The 21,999-nt window shown below is 38.4% G+C and overlaps 2 protein-coding genes across 2 annotated transcripts in view; one reads left to right on the plus strand and one right to left on the minus strand.

Moving 5' to 3' along the window:
- LOC136265971 (EVI5-like protein) overlaps positions 1-21,999 on the plus strand; it is a 37,263-nt gene that overhangs the window by 3,240 nt on the left and 12,024 nt on the right. The window lies entirely within an intron of this gene.
- Positions 223-21,996, minus strand: LOC136265967 (kinesin-like protein KIF14). Its single transcript, XM_066060905.1, has 35 exons — positions 21,551-21,996; positions 21,264-21,492; positions 19,845-19,867; positions 19,698-19,785; positions 19,552-19,647; positions 19,307-19,359; positions 17,921-18,059; positions 17,107-17,211; positions 16,911-17,032; positions 16,751-16,849; positions 15,986-16,059; positions 15,532-15,694; positions 15,418-15,481; positions 15,171-15,355; positions 15,073-15,116; positions 14,959-15,017; positions 14,754-14,908; positions 14,558-14,705; positions 14,421-14,507; positions 12,757-12,822; positions 12,581-12,707; positions 12,439-12,530; positions 12,293-12,331; positions 12,133-12,237; positions 7,600-7,712; positions 6,847-6,943; positions 6,749-6,797; positions 2,800-2,859; positions 2,675-2,749; positions 2,487-2,615; positions 1,941-2,143; positions 1,726-1,893; positions 1,553-1,669; positions 1,406-1,483; positions 223-739 (listed from the first exon to the last, which is right to left on the minus strand). The coding sequence occupies exons 1-35, from the start codon at positions 21,853-21,855 to the stop codon at positions 314-316; spliced, it is 4,182 nt and encodes a 1,393-aa protein (XP_065916977.1). The 5' UTR covers positions 21,856-21,996; the 3' UTR covers positions 223-313.

A 21,999-nucleotide genomic window follows, 5' to 3' on the forward strand; every position in this document is an offset into this window, starting at 1 on the left:
TTGTATGTCATTGAGGATGGCTTTCTACAACATATGCGATTATCTGGTACTACACCAATCATTAGGGTAAACAAAGAAGTAACATTGAGCCCTTGTAAAGGACGTTCCAGCACAGGTAAACATTTTGTGGCTGCATCATCACAAACATTCACACAGACTGCATAGTCAAGTACATGTATGCAAATGTCTTCTTTTGTATTGTTCCACTACCATCTAATCACCTTTATGTTCACTGTACTTTAGTTGTAAATAAACATACATCATGTATAACAAATACTTGTATAGTAAAAATTGGATAAATAATTTAATATTGTTATATAATACCATCATCAAAACTAGTTACTTGCCCAGTTGCCATGGACATTCCAACTCTATAACTGATTTGCTGTCCATATTTCTTTGCTGCATGATTAAGGTTCTTCCCTGCTCTCATAATCTCCCTTGACAAAGTCTGAATGTCACCTGTCAGTATATTGTCTTGCTGGCATCCCGAGCTCTTGATAACATTCAATACTGAAGCAGCCAGTTGTGTGCATGTACCAGCAGTATCAGTATTGCAATGTTTGAGTTGATCACAGTCAATACGTTGGGTACTGGTGGTGTCACACAGTTTTGTTACATGGGACATCACTTTATATGCTAGTGCCAACATCTCTGTAACGTAATTCAAACTAGGAGCATTAAGAGCTGACTGGTAGTCTTCTTCATCTTGATCTTCAACCGATGGCCACATCTGGTCCTATGCAAAAGATAAAATAGTTTATGTACATATTTACTGGAAGTGATTAATACATGATTCAAATAACAACAATACAGTTTGTAAAACAATAGAAAAAGTTAACAATAGACCACAGACAAAATGTGATACCATGATGGGTACCTGAGAGATTTAAGTTTGTTGCATACATATGTACGTAGGTGTATAATGTGTTCAAAGTTACAATGGACCACACTGGCTTCACCATGTAGGGGTATTACTGTACTTCAAATGAAGGCCTGGCCTTTAAATAAGTATCGGGTACTCATTTTCAATAGGCCAGAGTAATGCCCAGCAATGAATAAGATTCAAATTGGTTCTAATGGAATACAATTGTTGTAATGGTAACCATTAGATGGTTTCAAATTTAAAAAGCAATAGCAGCAAGGAAAAGAAGTAACTCCTAACGGTAATAGCTTGAACTTTTGAATGAGACGAGACATTTGTTTTTCTTTTTATATGCCCCGGAAAACTCTCAACATAAATTAAGCTCACTGTTTATTCACCTTTACAATGAAATATGGCAAATACTTTGGCACATTACATCTTATGTATGCATCTCAGCCTCATGCTGAGTGGTAAAGTTAATTTTACACACACTGTAAGTGGCAGTACTAACAAACAAAACAGCCTCATATACACACAAACCTGTGTATCTGCCATTTGTTGGATCAAGTTAGCAATGGCATTTATCAACTGGTTGACGCAAGTTACAACATCACCAGCCTACAATTCAGATAAAGATACAAACACACAGTCATCTTTACATCAATAAGTCAACTATAATATACTTACCCCTTCAGTATGCTCACCAATAGCCTTTAACTCAATACTGCTGGCTACACTACCCAACACTGCTTCAGTATACTCACACTGACCAGTGTAAAAGTGAACTAGTATTTTAAAGGGAAGCTAAAGGAAAATAATTTGCAAATACACATAGATCATGTATAATGCTAAGGAGTTACTTTTCCATGCCATGACATGTCTTCTTGTAATGGCTGGTCCCCAGAGAGAAGGTGTAGTGTACATTCTGCTAGTGATAGTTGACCACAAACAGAGAACACATTCTCGACTGAATCACAAATACTCCGTACTGAATTATGGATGGCAGATTCCATTTCATTTTCAATGCACTATTAAGCAGGATTAAATAAGTGTATGCAATGAGAGACGTACTTACTTCTAACACTTGTGCTATGTGAGTGGTTAATACTTTGACAACGTCTGTTAATTTTGATCTGTAGTGCTGTGGATTCAAGTCAGCATCCATTGACTGACTGACGGACGGACGAGGTAGATGGTAAAGAGAATTGACCAACAACTCCAGTGAGGTCTGTATACTGATACTGGTCTGTCTGAAATCACTGCTTTCACACAAGGGGACTATTAAAATATAAATACACAAATTATGTAAAGAAACATTAAATCCACTGTAAATCTTCAACTAAAACAACAGTCCCTCTATACTAGACACCTTGTACTATTTTAAAGTGTCGTCGTTAAGGACCATGGATAAGTGTCCTGATAGTCAAGGTGTCCATACTAGAGGTGTGCCTTATTTACTTTCAATGGACATCCTAAATATATCTACATCAATTTTATGCAAAATGGGAGTACAGAAACATCTTGTTCATCTGGGTATCCACATTTCAGGGTATCCTTCATATGGAACTCCATCGTCCACATATATTTACCACCAGCAGTAACATAGTTATACAGTACACACCAAGGTTGTTATGAGATGCCAGCTGACTCTTCAGGAACATACTCATGTCACCAGCAGCTTTGGATACCCCCCAAGCATTCATTAGTACGCTATGATAGACTGACTCTTGGATTACTCCAGTGTAGTTCTCTGTATCAGTGTTAAGAATTGAGAAGTAATTACAATCACAAGCTAGGCATATAGTATACCATTGAGAGAAGTTAGCAGTGTATTCACTCTGTCTCTACAAAGTGAAGGCACTGAGGGAAGCAGCTGGAAGACATCTGTAAAAGAGAGCTTAGAATTTATGAAGCTATGTTGATAGTATAGTCACCTGTGAAGTTTGGAGCTTCTGATGCGATGCTTGAAGTTTCACTTGCTGGGGAGCTGGCATCTTGAAAATAAATGATACACAAGTAACAAGAGCACAGTATTCATGGTAACATGTATCCTGATAATATCATACAGTATAGTAGGGACCACAAAGGAGTAGGCGTAGCCCACGACATAACATCACCCAAAAACCAGCCTCAATTTTTTTTCTGACGACGATGAGGCAGTATTGGTTAGGTAAAACTAAGCCCAAACAAGCCTTCAGATCGACCTGAAACGCTTTCCACAAGTTCCTACGAAATTAAAAAATATATATATTCAATGGAATTTTCTTCTGACTGAGAACTGACTGACAGACTGATGCCTTCTGACAAGCTAACTTGATAACGGCTAAGGCTACGGGCTTGATCTTTTCACCGTTCAACGTCGCTTCAGCCCGAGAGGTACCTTTTGGCATACTGCAGTATGTACAATCCATTCTTCATGGACTTATCAGTGTCCTCCTTTGTGTCCCATTCATCTTTGCTGACAGCAAAAAATGTTGATTTGGTGGTAGCATGGAAGTCGTCTGTATTTTTCATAGTGGCTATTTTGATTGTAGGGGTGCTTTTCGAATAGTTTTTTGATTCATACTGCTGTGTAACGGGCTGTACATAGCTGACAACAAAGAGTAATGGATACTTCACTTTTCAGACGGTAATTGATATAACTGGGGCATGTGGCACCATTTCTTTCTTTCGGTATGCATGGATTGCAGAGGTACTTTTTGAACAGTTCTTGATCCGAAATGCTGTGTAACGGGTTGAACATAGCTGACAACGAAGCATAATGGATATTTCACCTTTCAGATGATAATTGGGGCGCATGGTGCCATTTCAGATGCAGTATGCGTGGGTTCACCAGTCATTATAATAATATTTAGTTAACAAACAAGTACACAGAAAATTTTGGAATTTTCAACTAGAGTAGGGACCATAACGCATCGATAAAAAGTACTGAAACAAGCTGGAGTAGTACATGATACACTAAGTGTTATATCCCTATCGTGCTCAAGATACCACAATGGAAATGCACAGTAGGGATATAACACTTCTTATTGTTTTACTGTGATTTAATATCGTGCACTACTCCAGCTGGTTTCAGTACTTTTTATCGATGTGCTATGGTCCCTGCTCTAGTTGAAAATTCCATATATATATATATATATATATCCCTGTACTGTATGCCCAAGAATGGAATCATAGTTAAAACGTTGTGTTAATTGTGAACACAAAAATGTATATTATGTAGACCTAGTCTCTGTGCACGTTGTGTGCTTATTTCTTTACAATTATGTATTGTGTTAAGCATTCAACAGGGAGGCCCCTGTGGCGTGTTCGCAACTGTGCAGGCTTTTGTTTTGAAACATCTGTTGTTTGTGACTAAGAGCAGCACTCCTACAGTGTAAGTAAACCTGCAAAATGGGACTGTTTATATGCATCACCATACACTACTACTGCTACTACACATAACAAAAACATTCAATACATATTAAAGTTTGTGTGGTTATCTTTCATGGTTGGGCATGCATATCAAACCAAGCAAGTCACAAAAGCAAGAACTATAAGCCTTACCCTGAGAAGTAGAAAGCACTGATATGGTTATTACTTTTCATAACATAGTTTAGGCCGAGCAAAGTTAACTATACATTTCTGGTCCTCCTGATTCCCCAAAATTGACCAGGTGAACAAACTTTTTTGGGCAACTTTTTGATCTGCATGGTACACTACATTTGACAAAGCAGTACATGGAATTATAGGGAAAAACAAAGTTGATGTATAAAGTTAGTGCATCCTTTAAAGAGTGCGTACAAGACATGAAACCTTTCAACTATTATAAATTGTTGTATGCTGGGTGGTTACATAATTCATTCAGCAAAAAAAATTGCCAGAGAAGGGAACCAGAAACATATAATTAAATTTTTGTGGCCTTACATACTGTATTTATCCATAATGTACATGATATATCCACGTGCAAGAAATTTCTTTGAATAACTTATAAGTGATTTTTGATTGTTGGATATTTTGTTGTTTACACCAATGTACAGTATACATGATATTGGTATAAATCATCAATATAACCACAAATCCACATCCTACATCCTGATTGTTTTGTAATGACCGGTGCTGGAGTAATCAGAATGATCCTCCATTAGCGTTTATTGAGCTTTGCACTTGGTACACTGGTAGTAAATTAGCAAAAAGAGGTACTCTATTCTGTAGGGGCATATGATATCACAGATTAAGGGTTAATTGAATTTTATAGTGATCTGTCTTACAAATAAGCAATGATATTATTATAAACTTTGAAATGTGTACTACATACACTTGTATCCATTCACTGAACTGGACATAAAGTTTGAAAACCCTTTTAACCACTAAAAGTTATTATGACCATTATACTTTGTATACCACACACTCAACTTGTCTTGCGTATTGCAGGCACATATTGTAGTCTAGTTTTAGTGGTCTATTAAAATTAATGGTGTGAATTCATAATTAATAGTTTGAATTTGTTCCACTAAATGTAATATATGTCACCTTATTGTGTGCATTGGGAAGCATTTCTCTGGTTCACTAACACTGCAAACTCATTGCTATTTACAAACAACAAACCAAAGCGCATATCATACAGTATGATAGTACTGTATAGTAGGAACCACAAAGGAGTAGGCATGGCCCACGAAATAACATCACCTAAAAACCAGCCTCAATTTTCCCTGACGACGATGAGGCAGTATTGGTTAGGTAAAACTAAGCCCAAACAAACTTTCAGATCGACCCGAAACATTTTAAACAAGTAGCTACGGAATTTTAAAAATTATTTATTTAACGGAATATGCTACTGACTGACTGCCTGATGCCTTCAGACAAGCATAACTCGATAACGGCTAAGGCTACGGGCTTAATTTTTTCACTGTTCGATGTTGCTTTGGCCCGACAGGTGCCTTTTGGCATACTGCAGTATGTACAATGCATTCTTCATGGACTTACCAGTGTCCTCCTTTGTGTCCCATTCATCTTTGCTCACAGCAAAAAGTGTCAATTTGGCGATAGCACATGATGGCTTTCTTTCGTAACAGAAATTGTCCGTATTTTTCATAGTGGCTGTTTTGATTGCAGAGGTGCTTTTTGAACAGTTCTAGATCCGAAATGCTGTGTAACGGGTTGAACATAGCTGACAACGAAGGATACTTCACTTTCCAGACAACAATTGATATAGCTGGGGTGTGTGGTGCCATTTCAGATGCGGTATGCGTGGGTTCACCAGTCATAAAATAATATTTACAGAAAGTTAGCAATCAAGTACACAGAAAAATTTGGAATTTCAACTAGAGTAGGGACCATAGCACATCGATAAAAAGTACTGAAACAAGCTGGAGTAGCGCAAGATATTAAATCACAGTAAAACAATAAGAATTGTTATATCCCTACTGTGCTCAAGATACCATAATGGAAATGCACAGTAGGGATATAACACTTCTTATTTTTTTACTGTGATTTAATATCATGCACTACTCCAGCTTGTTTCAATACTTTTTATCAATGTGCTATGGTCCCTACTCTAGTTGAAACTTCCAAATTTTCTGTGTACTTCTTGTGCATGATTACAGAATGCAAATGGCCAACAAGAGTGGGGGGAGGGGGGGGGGGGGGGGTTGATTGCTTTACAAGAGTATAAGTGAATAAGTTGCAATGGGAAATATAAAACTTTTAAATTCAGCCAGTTATAAATAAAACAGTTGCAGCAAGTATTTTATACATAACTTTTCACATGTAAAAAATTGTAAATATGTGAATGTCATGGAACAAAGGGATATTTTAGCAGTGCAAATATAGTAGCCACTGTTTAAAATTCTGACAGATATATTATTTCTAATTCTAGACACAGTTTTTAGCAAGCTTGCTTACTTAATTCCAATCTTTGCTTAGTAAATGCAAGAGCGTCTGTCACATGTTTCTATAACAACACAACAGTAAGTTACTAATGCACGCAAATAACTACTAACAGGAATAGAGGAAGGCAAATCAGGTAATAGTTTGGTGGATGAAGAAGGTGACATGGACCAAGCTGGTAGAGAATTTGAGCGATGTGTTGATGGTGTCCTAGAGAAAGAAACGCATTTCACAGTAATCTTGTACATTATACAGTGGAATAACTTATTTGTAATTGCTCATATTCACTGAAATATTTTCTTCTAAATATGTACATGTAGGACTTGCTAAACCTGTTGGGACCCAAAACCTGTGTTGATCCTTATATAATTTGGAAACTTTGTTAAGAGACCATGATGTAAGTTTATGATACATGAGAGGGGTTGGCACAAAAAGTCACAAATCCAGTCACAATTTTGCTTTACATATAATGGAAACAAGTTTGGCTTGTTCACTGAAATTTCTTCAATATTAAACTTGGTCACTTTTTAACTTAATTTGTTATGTTGTAAAGCACTAAATACACAGATGATCACATTTACCAACTTATATTAAATGGCACATATTAAGTTAATAGGATACCTAACCTACAAGTGACCTGATAAGAACATGTCTCACAGTACATCTGGTTATGTAGCTTTTAGGGTATTAGAAAATTAAACATTTTGACCACAACACTAGTAAGATGACAATTTAAGTCTCAACAAGCCTGCCTCCTGTATTATAGTAAAAGTAGCCAAATTTTAAACCGTTAGTTGTAGAGACGTTTCACTGTATATACTGCAACTGTTGAAGTCCAATAATACACACAGTTGGTGATGACACACCCTCTGGATGGTGATGTAAAGCTCTCCTCCCACACATCTTTTGGGTCAAAGAATGGATCCTCTTCACTCATAGTACTAACACTGGAGCACACACTCTCTGTATCCTGACCACTCTGTGTTGTAGTAAATTTAAAATACATGAATAGCTATTTAGCCAGTTACATTTGAGCAACATGTGATGTCACTATATATATATTTTTTACTACTACATAGGGACCATCTCATAACTAAAAACAGCATGACTATTCACATGCTAAGTGGTGCATAAAAATTCTCAAGATTTTCTGGTTAATCAAGTGAGTAGTGCTCGGTGGTATTGAAATTTGAGTACACGGTATTAGTAACAGGAAAATATCACGATATATCAATGTATATACCACTTTAGCGTGGGCGTTCAAAGGTGCCGCTCGGTGTTTAACTCGCATATTGCCTGGGCAATATCATGGGAAAGCGGTTTGCCAATGACTTCGATACCCAGCCAGTTCAAAGAATCGATGCGCTTTGACTCGTTATATTGAGCGACATAGAGCTTTGTATTGTGGGACTCGTTTTTGTAGAGGTTGCTAAGCTTAGTACAGAGGCTAAGATAGAGTAGTTGGTTGTTACTAAAGGATAATGAAGGCACAAAATAATTGTTTGGGCGATTGTGGATGTGCATTTCTACCCACCACATATCAGCCTTTGAACAGACCACGGAACAGCAAAGCTACTACTGCTATAGGTTAGTAACTTACAGTTCTAAGTACTTAATTTAATATAATAACTTACTTACTGTCCCAATAGCGAAGTTAGTTGGCTTAACTTAGTACAAAAATGATAACAATATAAACTCCATCCCACAATTGCAAGTTTTCTAACATTGCGTGTTGAAGCATAGTAACGTATTAATGACATTTTAACGTATGGACAATGTTTTAATGGCTGTTAGCCCACGCTATTAAAACCACAATCGATCTTCAGATGCTACTGTATAAAACAAATGGGATGAGTTCTCGTTAGTTCTTTAGGTGAGTGTGTCCCAAGTGATATATATCACTTGTACCATGGCTGCTTGGTATTTTGCTGACATATACACCCGCAGCCCTCGGGCCTGCGGCCCTCAGGCTTTGGATGTATATATCAGCAAAATCCCATGGTATAACTATTACATAGTTAGCTTGCTATTGTAACTATTGCATCATTTCTTGGGCGTAGTAAGAAGTGGTATGCATCCCAAAAACCAAAACTATATAGTTCAGTACAAGTATAGGCATGTGTTATAATGTAACAACCTCAAGTTATTGTTTAGGGCTAATCGGTTATGATAATTTTATTACGATAAATGGTATTACCGGTATATTGCAGAGCACTACAAAATAAGCATTACTTTTTGTCCATATTAAGTATCTATATATGCCATACAAAAAAACTTTTCGTGCGAACTTTTTACTGCTACTTTTGTTACAATATGTGACCTAATTTTAGAAAACCGTCGATATCCGCACAATTTTCAAAATGCATTTTATTTGTTCTTTGTTTTCTACAGGGACAGAAGAATGGACTAGTCAAGTTTCAGCTTCCTAAGTTAAGCAGCGTTGGAAATACAGCACTAAACAGCCGGACGTGCAAATAAATTGATATGCACAGAAGCTATCGAGAAAAGAATCTACAGGCGCTTACATAAACCATCATAACTTACTGATACAACGACGTACGGAATTGAATCTTGGCTCATTGCGTTCGCCATGATTTTGTACATCCATCAAGGTATAGATTTCCCCCAGGCGTACTTCTTTGTTCGAGAAGGAAGGCAAATTCACTGAAAAACGAGTGTCGGTAAATTCTTTCGTCACCGCAACGTAAACAAACGTCTGTAACTTTGGAATCTTTTCGTGTATGGAGATGAAACCGGCAAAGATTTTTGTACTCCCTATGGACAGGCGAACACGATGATGCCCAGGATTTATCCATTGGCGGCTTACGTCGCTCACCAGCGAGGTGATAAAAACTTGCATAATTTTTTTTCTGGAGTTTGCATTTTTTACCCATAGTTTTTAAATGCGTTTTATTACAAAAGTACTGTTGTGCGTATATCGACGGTTTTCCAAATTCGGTCACATATATAGTCACATCAAAAGTTAATAATAATATGTAACCGGATCTGTGAAAACCCGACATAATGGTGCAAGCCTAAATTTTCAGTATAAGCCATTGATTGCAATGGGTAAAATATTTGTGTAATTGAAAAAAATGTAAAATTTTGAAATGCTTTGTTCTTTGTGAAGAAAGGGTCCAATGATAAAAACAGGGTGTCATCTTATTCGCTTACTCAAGAGGAGTTCGAAAATCTTTGTTTCGTTGCAGTACACTAAAGAAAACGTGAGTTATGGACGTCACATCGAAGCGATCGTATGCGATCAATCTTTCTTCACTGATTCCGTCTCTGTATGTAGTGAAGAAAGGTGATAGAAGAAAAAACTTACCCAGTAATGGACTCCCCATTCATGGCAAACACAATGGTGCAAGTTGCAACTCTGTACTGCATTGTGTTTGTAAGTTACAACCATTTTTGTATAAGCACCTGCAATTTATTTTCCCAATACTTGCTGTACAAATCGATCTTTCTGTGGTTGCTACTTTGTAGGGCTGTAACTCTGAATTTATTAGCATACTTGCATGGCCAGAACATACACTTGGCTAAGTAGATTATAAATATTCAATAATAAAGAATTTGAAAAATGTGCCATTATGTCGGGTTTTCACAGATATGATCACATATAATAGGTTTTTGAGGTGGTGGTGGCCTCAAACCTGGGATTGATTGGTGTCTTTAGCTCAAAGAGAGCATGGAGGCAGCATTTGCCAGCCTCTTCCGGGGGTGTGGCTTTATTGGAATCCGGGGGAGGCTTCGTAGGTTGTGACTCAGGTATGATGTTAAAGTTAAGGTCCATCAGTAAATCATCCTCAAATGTTATGTCATAGATGTTGAATAATTGCTGCTTTGGGAGTGAAAGTAAAGACACTTTGTTTTGAAAGAATGGTGGTTGTGTAAAGTGTGTGCATGTGTGTGTGTGTGTGCAAGTAAGTGTAGCTATAGTCAATGTGATGGCAGTGTTATGAGTGTGTACACTGACAGTGATATTGGTACTTTCAGTTACTACACCGTGTTTCGTCCTATACAGGATCTCGTCAGGTAATGGTACCAATAGGAGGGAAAACACTCAACAATGTGGGCGTAGGAGAATCACTTAGAAGTGTGGGACGATGCCCAGAGTATGAAGGCTTTTGTGTCTGCATGTGTGTGCTTTTGTGTGTCTGAGTATGAAAAAATTGTAAATTTCTTATGTCATTTGAAAGTTAAACTGTTTTTGTTTTTGCAGGGGAACAATATGATACTAAATGCGGAAGCTAGAAACTGGAAAAATATAGTAGAGTAAGACTCAGGATAAAGCTGGAGGGACCTATAGTTCTTAAAACTGATGAGGTTTGTTAGGTTGGTAAATTTTATGTGTCATTAACTGTTTTATTTTTGTAGGGGGACGAAAAATGCTGTTCGAAAGAGGAAAAGCCAAAGTGAAAGGTTAAAAGGAGGACTGTAGTTTTAAAAAAAGTGTGTTTGTTGTAATAACACATTTGTAATTGATTAAAGAATTCATTTTTATATTGTACCTCGAAATTTGTTTAGCGTGGTTCTGTGGTTTCCTGTTACGGTTAGGAGATGTTAGTGTGGTTTCTTGTTGTGGCTGGCAGTTAGCTAGTTACGTTTCCTGGTATGGGGTGTGGCTTTTGGCTTGTGGCTTTTTTTCACCATTTAAATAGCTGGGTAGACTAGAACGATGTTAGTAAAGTTTCTTGCTCAAGGAAACAACAACACCAAATTGGCATAACTGGGCATTGAAGCTAGAACTTTTTGATCATGTTGGCTATGCTGCCTCTCCTCTCTCTCTCTCTCACGCTCACACACACACACACACACACATGTACGCATGCACACGCACACGCACACGCTTTACACAACCACCATTCTTTCAAAACAAAGTGTCTTTACTTTCACTCCCAAAGCAGGATGAGTCGGCAATTATTCGACATCAATGACATAACATTAGAGGATGATTTACTGATGGACCTTAACTTTGACATCATACCTGAGTCACAACCTAGAAGCTTCCCCCGGATTCCAATAAAGTCACACCCTCAGAAGAGGCAGGCAAACGCCACCTCCATGCTCTCTTGGAGCTAAAGACACCAATCAATCCCAGGTTTGAGGTCACCACCCCCCTTAAAAACCATTTGAAAAATGTGCCATTATGTCAGGTTTTCGCAGATCTGATCACATATAACAGGGTGCTCTTGGTAACATATATTGATACAGTGGAACCCGAACTAATTGGGGTTTTCATATAATCGAAGAGTATGTAAAATCGAACATTCATACATAAACTACTCTAATTGAGCAGTTAATTTGATGTTTGGGTAATCGAGTGTTTGGTTAATCGGTGTTTGGATAATCAAGGTTCCACTGTATACACACAGTTGTGGTTGCATTTACTGTACCTGTATGAGTTCTCGCATCTGTACCAGTCGTGACTCAAACTTTGAGAGGTCCCAAATAGTGTTCAAGCCGGTATGAGAATTGGTAAGCTTTACTCGCAAGGTTGGCTAAAGGGTACAGAAAAGAGTCGATAAGATGCTGCAGTGTGTAAAGTGAACTTACATCTGAGTCGTTGGTGTACAGAGCATCTCGACTAAATTTCTGAACACAAAAGAAACAGTATCTTATGCTCATGCACATATACATGTACACACACACACACGTACACACATGTACACACACACATGTACACACACACACACACGTACTACATGCTTATTGAGTGTCTGGCTAAGATTATTTGCTTCTTGTATTAACATGGACACTTGCAGGAGTTCAGATCTTCTCCGCAAAGATGTATCTAAGTCATTCTCACATACATACAACATTTTAAGAGTGTATGAAAATCACCAGCTGATGGTTTTGTAGGTGTTTCCTTAAGCTGCTGCATTTTGCGGACCTCCATTTCTAACCTCTGTTTCTCTTCTTCTAACTCTGTAATGAGCCGAGTCTTGCTCATCCTCATCTCCTCATCTTCCTAACAATGTGAAACGTAATTGGTTTGATGAAGTTAAAAGAGGTGATACCTTTTGAATTCGCATCTTCTCTAACTGCAGCATATGCCGTTGAACCAATGTTTCTTCTTCCAATTTCTAAACAATAAACAATAAACACAAACAAACAAACAAAAAACACTTTACAGTGATTTATTTGCTGCATATGAGTACTTAAAATGATGATTAACCGGTTCATATTCACATCAACTTTACCAACAAGTAAATATGCAGACTACAATGGTTTGCATGGTAGTATCTACTAACAACTGCTTCCATATATGTATATGAGCCAAATTCTTATTTGCAAGGGCGTCAGAGTAGGTGTGCACTTTTTGGCTGATAATAAAAAAACGCAGTGGATATTTGTCCGGCAGCGGACGCTATTTCTGTTTGATATCCGTCCGGCAGTGTCACCCATAACTTGAGTATCAAACACACTAGTTGTATGAAGGTAACTTTTTGGGTGAGTTTGAGGCGAGCTAGGGTTCGCCCGGCTTTGCCGGGATGCTTGCTTCGCTTGCTCCAACCCTAGCTCGCTTCGAACTCACCCAAAAACTTACCTTCATACAGACAGTGAAAGTCATCATTGTGCTTAACAGGCAAACGTCATGTTAGCGTTAGGGTTGGGTTCAGCTTTGGTTTCTTCTTCACTGGGTATTCTTCTTATATAGATTTCTTCTTGAATGGCATATATAAGGTAGAGGTAGCTGGGAGCCACAAAAGTTTTATTTTGGGCAGTGGATATCTGTCCGGCAGTCACATGAATAAAAAAAAACTTTGACAAAAAGGGTCCTCAAACAAACAAACACACAAAAAAGCAAAATCATGCCTTGACTTGGAATCGAACCCGGTGCCTCCAGTGTGTGAGCCAAGGATTGTAACCATTGTGGTACGTCAAACTAGATGAAGCCAAAGCCAAAAGTAGTGAACATGCAATAATGACATTTATTTACTGGCAACAATTTACAGAAACAACATTATCTAACCTGTTTTTCACTCAAAACAGCTTCATGCAGATGTCGTCCATGATAGGCGCCTCTAAAAATAATTACCGTTATATTTATATTTGGCATTGTTTCTTTGTAGCTGTTTTGGAAGCATTCTTTACAGCTTATATCTACTGAAATGATAAGTTTTATGAGTTAAACAGTATTATGGCGGTGCTATTTGGTAGTGTCTTGTTATATTATTAAACACTTGTCAGGTAGCTAGCTAACTTAGCACCTTGCACACAGTGTTAGCTACAGCCCAAAATTTGCTTCCAAATAGCATCTCAAAATGTCAGGAAAGTGGGAGACATGCCCCCAGACCTGTGCATTACCGCTGTCAGTTTTACTCTGACGCCCCTGCTTATTTGTCAATGTGTAAATTTTCATTAAAAAGCTCCAATGTTCAAATGGGATCACAACACTACTAATGGCAGGTGGTCTCTATGTATTATGGAGGCTATTAAGGAAAACAAGGCCTCAAGTGAACATGAGCAGACTACAGTGACTGCAATATAAATTCACTACAAATTCTTAACCTAACTTGTAGCACCTGAGATTATCACTTTATAGTTGACGGTGGTGCTTGAATTTTCCAAAGTCTACATTACTAAATGTAATTTAGCGGCTGAAGTAACATACCAGTGGTTGGATTATTTCCATGATGAAAGCATTTCTCTATAGTACATTACACTGTAAGAGACGTACTTTGTTCTTTTCTTCCAACTCTGCTATCTTGCTAGAGGCCACTTTGCTGGTTTCAGCCGATTCCTTTGACTTTGTTTCATGTTGTTCCTGTAAGGTAAAATCTTATACCAAGCCATCAGACCTTTTATGTCCCTCACTAGTTCACACTCTAGTGAAGTGAGTTTTTGGTTGTAAGTAGCTTTTTCGTGCTCCAGTTCTTGTTGTGCTTGCTGCTTCATAGCCTGAACTTCTTGCATTAATGCCTCTCGTTCCTTCAGCCGCGCTTCTTCAATCTCAGCCTCAATCCTTGTGTTACCCAAATAAAATACTCCTAACAGAATAGTTTTTGTTTACCTCGCTGTTTGTGCTTGCACAAACTCATTGTAAGCATATTCGAAGCTTTTCTGGTCATTAGGATCACTTTTCTGAGAGGTGACACCCTTTTCTGCCAGTTCTCCAGGATGGTTGAAACGGAAGTAGTGTTCACCTCCGATCACCAACCGGTCACCCTAAACCAGTAGTAAAATTAGTGGGCATGGCTGCATGATATGTGACTCACATGATGCAAGACAGTGGGGATGGCTATAAGATTCCCATTAATGTATGTCTGTGCATTTTCTGCAAAATGAAAACAAAAAGTGAACTAAAATGTAGAAAAATTAACTAGCCATACCTTGTGGTGAAATCGATACCACACTACTATTATTGAGTATCTCACTACAACAGAATGCATGACTGAAATAAATCAGAACCCACAATCAAAAACTATACCAGTGGTTTGGAGCTATAAGTGCACCAGTTAGTTGAATATCACATGAAGAGGTTGATGACTGCCGCCCAACGCTTGTACTTCCTTCCTTGAGGGCGTACACTAGTATTTCACACAGCTGAGGGTCTTCATTGAGGTTGATGAGATTTGGCATCTTATTATCAACTTTGAATGACATGCCAGCTTTCTGCAAAAAAAAAAAAAAATCAGTACAATTCTCTATTTTGTTTACAATTATGCTAATTGTACCTTGAATTCCTCTGCCTCTTCACGTTTACGTTTTTCTGAATCCAGAAGACGATCTTCCCAAGTTCTACAAAACCATGCATGTGGTCACTCAGCAGGCATCATATTTTTCCCTACCTGGAGTGATCTGCTATTAGCTTCTCTGTCTCCCTCAGCTTCTTTCTCAGCTCTTCCATGTCTGCTGCATGGCTGCCATTAAGCTGAGGAGGCTGGCTGGTCACTGGGGTATTAACATTGGAGCCAAGTAGGCTGGAAAGTCGTTCTATTTCTGCCCTCAACTCTATAAAAGATAATTTTTTTACTGTAACTGTCCTAAATTTGAACTAATTCTACATAGAAAACAGTTTGGACCGATCAAAAGTCTCCTGATTAAGGTTTGATTTTCCATGTAACCTTACATGCAACTAAGTGTCTGGATTGTACATGCCTACATTTTCGCATTAATACAATAGTAGAATAAACTCTTGGAGTTAACTAAAAGTGTAAAGTTTATCAACGGCTATTTATATTAGCAACCCACAATCAATATTTAGTTGCACCAGCTAAGCATGCTACTGGTGAAGAAGCTCACCTCTAATCACTCTGGCACTTGGGTCTTCATTGATCCATGCCACGTTGATGATTGACCTTGCTTGATGAGCATACCTGTGATAACACTGACTGTCAATGTTCTAACAAAACAATACACTAAATTAATACACATAAATGCTGTGATCATGTACAGACATTATTGATGGTGCAGCTAGTGCTCAATAGAAAACAAAACACTCAGTTAAGGTCAAACTTGACATCAAATACAAAGTGTAAAATACTTGAATAAAACATACAGCCAATAACAAACATACAGTGAATTCATTAACATCCTTGCATAAAGAGTATCTACCATATATAGCCTAAATATTTTAAGGGGTAAAATTTTCAAAGTTCAGTAATGTTACCTAATTTAATTTTTTCTTTTGCGGATTTGCAAACAATCCCTAAATGTATCTACGTATATGGAGGTCAAAATATTTAAAGGATAAAATTTTTGCTGTTAACTTCCCAAACCTTAAAATCAGTGAAATGTTTCTCCCTTGGCTATACGGTACATAAAATATTCTAATAAGAAGCACATTTAACTTAATAGAACAGTCATCTGCCTTGTCACTACCATACATCCCACATTGGAAGGCCGAGCAAAACTTGCAATTTAAAACCAACACGTTGTCCATCAACATCAAAATTAATAAAACATGCTCCTTTTTTTTGGCCTGTACTATTATTAAATGGTCATTGCGTACAACGTGCATGACAAGTGGGGCCAATATGGTGACTACACATTATGATGTAAAATGACCTCAAAGTGCTCAGTGATTCATCATGATACAGGTCAGCTGGACTTATTGTAGCAATCATGGTTGTCTTGGAATTCCCTCCTAGACTCTCCTTCAGTAACCTTGAAGCAAGAAACAACTTTATTGAAATGTCCCACTTTACTACACATGCAATACTCTTACCAGGTTAAAGTGGAGTCTCTGTATGGTACAAATACTTTCTTTCTTCTGTTAGAAGCCTTCTCTGCCAGTAAGGAGATCACCTTCCCAAGAGTGTGCAATGAACGATTGATGTTAGCTCCTTCCTGCATGTCAGGGATGGGAGGGGAAGAGAAGCATTTTTACTAGTAGTTCTTGATGTAATTCAGTGATGGTTCACCTTTAGTCTGTCTCCACTGGTCTGGGCGAGAGTGGAACGTTCACTTCCAGCCAGGTCAACGAGGTTGATGCGACTAACTTTGCTGTGTTCTTCTCCCTCCAGTAACTGTGGTAACACACGCACACACATATGGGGGAGACACACAACACACCTGTGCACTCACATACACACCCACACCTCACCACACACCACACACACAGAAACACAACACACCTGTGCACTCACATACACACCCACACCTCACCACACACCACACACACAGAAACACAACACACCTGTGCACTCACATACACACCCACACCTCACCACACACACAACAGACACAGTGTCTCACACACACACAGACAGACACACACAGAGTGTCACACTAGTGATGTGTGATATGTGATATATATCGATATATCGCGATAAAACTTTCTACATCGTGATATGATATAAAATCTTTATACCGTGATATAAGCTGAGGTATAGATTTTATAGAAAAATGTACCCAAGATGTCATTGTACACTGCACTTTTTTTTTTGATAAAAGAGCTTGCAATGTTGTATGCTGGTCATGTACCATGTTGTATTGTACTTCTAGTATATACATCAGTGCTACAAGTGTCATCAGTGTAAATACACTATCTGAGTGATGAGTTGTACATTGTGATATATATCGTATCGTGATATGCTGTGTGCAATAATTGTGACAGGAAAATATCTTATATCGCACACCACTAACACACACACACACACACGCACGCACGCACGTGCACACACACACACACACACACACACACACACACACACACACACACACACACACACTTACAGACATCTGGGTAAACAGTATTGTAAACACAGAATGAGATCGGCTACTCCGTTCATTCATCCCAGTTGCAGCAGTGGCTCGATACTTGTTCCCTAGTGTGATCCAGTGTTCTATGTCTTTGAAGGAGGATGCCACATATCTGTACAAACAACACAAAACAAAATACTTTTATCTTCCCATACCACACAAAAATTATATACCACTATTATTTGATTGCAAATAATAACAAAAAAAGTATTGTTCATCAGTACAGTTACTATACTAGGAAATCAAGACTCTTCACTACTGTAGATTTTCTGGCCATTTAAACATTGTGTACTGCATACTGTGTGTTGTTGCATATTGTGTATAATGGTCACCTTCGGGCCAGAAAGTTTTGGCCTTTATATACAGGTGGCTGTTACAGAGAAAAACCTGAAAAACCTGCAAAACCAGTCAACAGCATTTTTAGTGACTATGACTGTTAAGCTAGATTGTTAACTGAACAAGCCACTAACTGTTCCTTATAAGGCAGTGACTGCTATAGCTATAAGAGAGTTGAAGTTATGTATACAGTGATTCATGGATGAATTCTTGGTTGGCCACTATACGTGTTAGAAGGTGACCACTTAATACAGACCACAATGGATACATTTGTATTGGAAAATATTTGGGACCTCATGACAACGGCCGTTATACAAAGGTGACTACTTGACTGTTAACACAGGTTCCACTGTGCTGCATAAATACTTGTAAATGTAATTATGCAGTACGCAATATGTGGCAAGTAATACCAGCTAGTACACAATGTTCAAATGGACAGAAAATTCACTGCAATAAAATAGCTAGGAAACTAGTCCATGGTCCCATTTGTATTAAAGTACATTTAGACCTCTGAAATCAAGACACCTCTCCAATATGGCCCATTTGAAGGGTAGCCAATGCCCACGCAAAAACCCAACATGGTGTACGAAAGTCCCAATATTTAAGTATTTCAAAATATTTCAGTATTTAAAAATATTCTAATTTCGATTTATATCGTGATGTTTTTACCTCAAGTTTTTATATGCTTGTGCAGGAAACACCTAAGAGAGTAGCTGAAAGGGGATCAGAGGAACTTCAGAAGAGAGACAGGTGTACTTTGCACTGTCGACTTGAATTGTTGTATAGAGCAGCAGCTGTAATTGAACTCATAAATGTACAGAAACGAGAATAACTTATTTTGCATGTGAATCGGGATTTGAGATTTCTAAATATTTAATGGATTTTTAATTGGATTTCTCAGATAGTGTACAAGAGTCCCAAGGTATTGGCTATCCCCTGGGTCCATTCAGCATGGTCTCAACTCCCAAGCAATTCAAAGTAGAAATTTACAGACACAACACAGCACACAGTGACATCACTTACGTGGACAAGTCCTCCACATATGGTCCCATCACTGGATGCTCTCGGACACGCAACTACAAAAAGTTTGAAACACAAAACTTCATCTGCAAATTATCGGCATTTACTGTAGTACTGTAGATATTCACATGTTTCGTATTAAAACTTGGGAATTTGGTCAGCAAAAACTTTGACAGATGCACAAACACATAACTAACCCAACCACACTGGAGATGTCACATGGTATAACAATATAAATATTAGCTCACATGAGTTCTGTTTTTCTTGTTAGTTGAGGCTAGGAGGTCGTGTATCTTCTCATTGTAGATCTCGTAAAAACTAATCTCAACTTTGAAACTTTCACCCTATGAAAAAGAAAAAAGCTTTCAACTATGCTGCTGCCGCTGCTGCTGACCTCTTCAGTGGATGCTCTGTCAATTCTAGAGAACAGCTCTTCAGCAAACCGAGGGACTATCCCAGTGTTATCAGCCTCTCCCATTATACTACAACCAAACACACCACAAAGTAAACACTTGTGACACTTGACCACCACATCGCTTACCAGTAAGATTTGCCTGAACCAGTCTGAAAAAAAAGAAAAAAAGATTGTTAACTCTGTAAATAGCTCGCTTTTCTATGGCAAATATAATACCTTTTCACTTGCTATTCCCTTGTTAATTATTTTTGTGCTGTTCCATAATGTAACCTGGTTATGCATTTCCCTAAAATTGCTACACGAGCCCATCAAACTTTCACCACTACAAATGTTGGAGTATTGGACTGCATAAAATTTGGGACATTATATATTGGCAGCCATTTTGCAAACCAGTGCTGCAGACAGTAGGGGTGGTGGGCAGACTACATAGTTATGAGTGTAGATGGTAGTCCCCATTAAAGGCCTGTGGGAGCCTCTCTATCCACTAAGAACACTTGATATAGTCACAAAAAGCATTTAACCAACTGTGGCTAGCTGTACCAATGACTATAGCTAAGTCAGCAATGTGCAGTAGATCCTTGTCAATACCACATTATGAGGTCAGGTTATGTATCATGTTAAAATGGCACCAAAATTTTCGAATGCTATCATTCAGGTTTGTCACTTGTCTATCAGAATGTGTCCTATACTGACAATTCAGGCATGTTACCATAGCTGCAATACAGCTCCAACAAACACACGCATCTATACACATGTTGTCAATCACCAACGAAGGAAATATACTTACTTACAAAGCAAAGTAATAAAAATTAGCAGCATTTTGCAAACCAGTGCTGCAAACAGTAGGGGTAGTGGGCAGACTACATAGTTATGAGTGTAGATGGTAGTCCCCATTAAAGGCCTGTGGGAGCCTCTCTATCCACTAAGAACACTTGATATAGTCACAAAAAGCATTTAACCAACTGTGGCTAGTTGTACCAATGACTATAGCTAAGTCAGCAATGTGCAGTAGATCCTTGTCAATACCACATTATGAGGTCAGGTTATGTATCATGTTAAAATGGTACCAAAATTTTCGAATGCTATCATTCGGGTTTGTCACTTGTCTATCAGAATGTGTCCTATACTGACAATTCAGGCATGTTACCATAGCTGCAATACAGCTCCAACAAACACACGCATCCATACACATGTTGTCAATCACCAATGAAGGAAATATACTTACTTACAAAGCAAAGTAATAAAAATTAGCAGCAATTATAAGCAGATGTGTTATCATTCACTAGTCCAAATGTAGGAGCATAGCTGGGGATCCCATATAGTTGAGTACGTATGTAAGAATGGGAGGCTTAGGTAGAGGTTTGGGAGGTTAATAATGGATTTTCCAAAACTACTCTGTCCTTATATTGCTAAATATGGTAAAACGTTATCATACACATAATAAACACAGGGGTGCGGCATCAAATGAAGCTAAACAGAAGCAGGGATAACATGTCACATCAAAGTGTTAAGAGTCGAGGCAGTGTGACAGCTATTAACACTCACTTGGCCATAAGCAAACAGACAAGTGTTGTAGCCCTTGAAAGCTTGGTCCAACAATGGAGCTGCAACTTGATTGTAAACTGCTTCTTGGTCAGAGTAGTCACCACGCAGTCGATCAAATGACCAGAATGAGTGATCATAACAGAACTTTCTAGCTACTCCTTCAGAGGAAGTGATGGAGGTCTCTTTGCCGCGCATTTTTACAGCTAGCTGTGCACCCAGTTTAATCTCTCTAATAGAGCAAACACAGAAACACGTGCAGTAACTCTGATGTTAACTTTCTTACTAACCTTTCACTGAATGGGCGTACTCTAACTGCAACAGTGACGCTAGAGTCTTCGCCTTCACTCTCAGGAACTGTTCCTGGCGGTACAATTATCCTGGCCTGTGTGGAGCTTAAGAGTTTAGTGGTAGCATCCAGCACAGCCCCTTGGCTCATTCTGCGATCCGCATCCTTCACCTTACGAGTATCAGTGGAAGGTAGGGAACCAGCGCTTATACTAGATTTGAGCAGCGAGGATGTTTTCTTGGATGTTGGTAGAGTGGGGAGTTGCCGGCGATTCTTACTAGCGTTGAGATTAGCATCCGTGGACATGTTTTAGCTTGCTATTACGTTCAGACAGTCTCTTGATTTACAAACTTTCCAATCAGCCAGCCGTTACAACGTCTTTTCACCAATCCTCCCTTCTTTGTAATTTCAAAATTTGAGCGAGACGCGCCGGCGCCTTTGAATAATTAG

This window comes from Dysidea avara, chromosome 9 (genome assembly GCF_963678975.1).
Source record: "Dysidea avara chromosome 9, odDysAvar1.4, whole genome shotgun sequence".
Classification (NCBI taxonomy): domain Eukaryota; kingdom Metazoa; phylum Porifera; class Demospongiae; order Dictyoceratida; family Dysideidae; genus Dysidea; species Dysidea avara.